This window comes from Cebus imitator, unplaced genomic scaffold (genome assembly GCF_001604975.1).
Source record: "Cebus imitator isolate Cc_AM_T3 unplaced genomic scaffold, Cebus_imitator-1.0 Scaffold372, whole genome shotgun sequence".
Lineage (NCBI taxonomy): Eukaryota > Metazoa > Chordata > Mammalia > Primates > Cebidae > Cebus > Cebus imitator.
In genome coordinates this window covers 1,005,623-1,007,666 of record NW_016107687.1, presented here as the reverse complement: position 1 = coordinate 1,007,666, position 2,044 = coordinate 1,005,623, and the positions used below count along the sequence as shown (strand labels likewise).

Here is a 2,044-nt window from a genome sequence, read left to right as displayed (position 1 = left end):
TTTGGTGTTTTGGTCATGAAGTCCTTGCCTACGCCTATGTCCTGAATGGTTTTGCCTAGATTTTCTTCTAGGGTTTTTATGGTGTTAGGTCTTATGTTTAAGTCTTTAATGCATCTGGAGTTAATTTTAGTGTAAGGTGTCAGGAAGGGGTCCAGTTTCTGCTTTCTACACATGGCTAGCCAGTTTTCCCAACACCATTTATTAAACTGGGGATCCTTTCCCCATTGCCATATGGACTTTTAAGACCCCCCAAAGGATGGACTCAATTTCACTTTCAGGTCCTATTTTCAATCACACGGAACTAACACATGCTCCATTTCTTTCCTGCCTGGATCTCCTTTTCCACTATTCCTCCAACGGCAGTGTCCCCATCTCCACGCACCCTATTCCTTTACCAACTGTCACCTGGCATCTTGACTTCTCCCCACAACTGAATATAATCTGTCCCCTCTATAAGTCTCTCTGCAAATTGCTCAGACATTCAGGATACTTAGCATGTGGACTGTGTATTTTCTTTCTCTGTGCAAATGCTGTATATTTTGGTTAGAATCAGCTTCACAAGGGCAGGATCTATGACTTACTCATCCATCATAGGGCCTAACATAGTGCCCTACACAGAACCAGAGGTCAACAGATGTTTTTGAATTTAATTTTAGTGATTTGTCTATATTGTGACATCTATATATTCAGTAATATATAGAAAATTAGAAATATTATTTAACTGATTTGAATTGAGAAAAAGTTCTCTCAAAAATACCTTCTTCATTATTGCACATATGAGATTAATAGTACTTAGTCCAAAGCCATTGGTAGAGAAAAAACATTAAGAAAAACAAGTTGTAATGTAAAAATGTTTTGGTTAGCAAGTTAAACACATATTCCAAACAACAATATCTCACCTGGGAGGAGATTCATTCACACTTCTGGGCTCTTTGCTTCTCCAAAAGGCAGGGCCATTCTTTTCTTCCTTGACTTAAAAAAAATAATTAAATTAAATAATTTGATTGAGATTATGAAGAAGACCTAGTCACATGTACTGACTGAATGTTCATAAATCCTCACAAAAATTGTAAGTCCAAAATTGTAAGCTGGGTAGCATGATGGAGCAAAAAGAACTTTGGCCTTGACATGAACATGTCCCCAACCAAGCACAGTGGCTCACACCTGTAATCCCAACTTTTTAGGCTGAGGTGGGAGGATCACTTGAGCTCATGAGTTCAAGACCAGCCTGGACAACATAGTGAGATGTTATCTCTACAAAAAATAGAAACATTAGCTGAGTGTGGTGGTGTGCACCTGTAGTCCCAGCTACCTGGGGGGCTAAGGATGGAGGATTGCTTGAACCTAGGTGGTTGAGGCTGCAGTGAGCTATGATCATACCACTGCACTGTAGTGTGGGTAACAGAGCAAGACTCTGTCTCAAAAATAAATAATAAAAATAAATTTTGAAATGTAGAGCCTTTTGGGGAGTGATTAAGTCACTAGGGCTCTGCCCTCATAAATGGGATCAGTACCCTTATAAAAGGTTGGAGGGAGTGTCCTAGTCCTTCTGCCCCTCCCACCATGTGAGGATATAACATTTGTTCCTTCTGTCATGTGAGGATGCAGCAAGAAGTTGCCATTTCTGAAGTAGAGAGCAGCTCTCACCAGACACTGAGTCTTTTGGTGACTGGATCTTGGACTTCTAGCCCCAAGAACTGTGAGAAAGAAATTTCTGTTGTTTATAAACTACCTACTTTAAGGTATTTTGTTATAGCAGCAGGTGCAGGATAAGACAGTGGTTTGCTGTTATTCTGTCTTTCCAGGCTCTCCCTTTTTTCACTTGAGGCCAGGAGTTCAAGACCAGCCTGGCCAACATGGTGCAACCCTGTCTCTACTAAAAACACAAAAATAGCCAGGCGTGCTAGCTCAGGCCTATAGTTGGAGCTACTCAGGAGGCTGAGGCAGGAGAATCGCTTGAACCCAGGAGGCAGAGGTTGCAGTGACCCAAGATTGAGCTGCTGAACTTCAGCCTAGGCAAAAGAGTGAGACTCTGTCTCAAAAA

The 2,044-nt window shown here is 41.3% G+C and overlaps 1 protein-coding gene across 1 annotated transcript in view; it reads right to left on the bottom strand.

The window, feature by feature from the left end:
- CUNH12orf56 (chromosome unknown C12orf56 homolog) overlaps positions 1 to 2,044 on the bottom strand; it is a 124,105-nt gene that overhangs the window by 69,887 nt on the left and 52,174 nt on the right. The window contains exon 2 of the mRNA XM_037730971.1: positions 900 to 972. Coding sequence (XP_037586899.1) covers positions 900 to 972 — 73 coding nt within the window. The remainder of the gene's footprint in view (positions 1 to 899; positions 973 to 2,044) is intronic.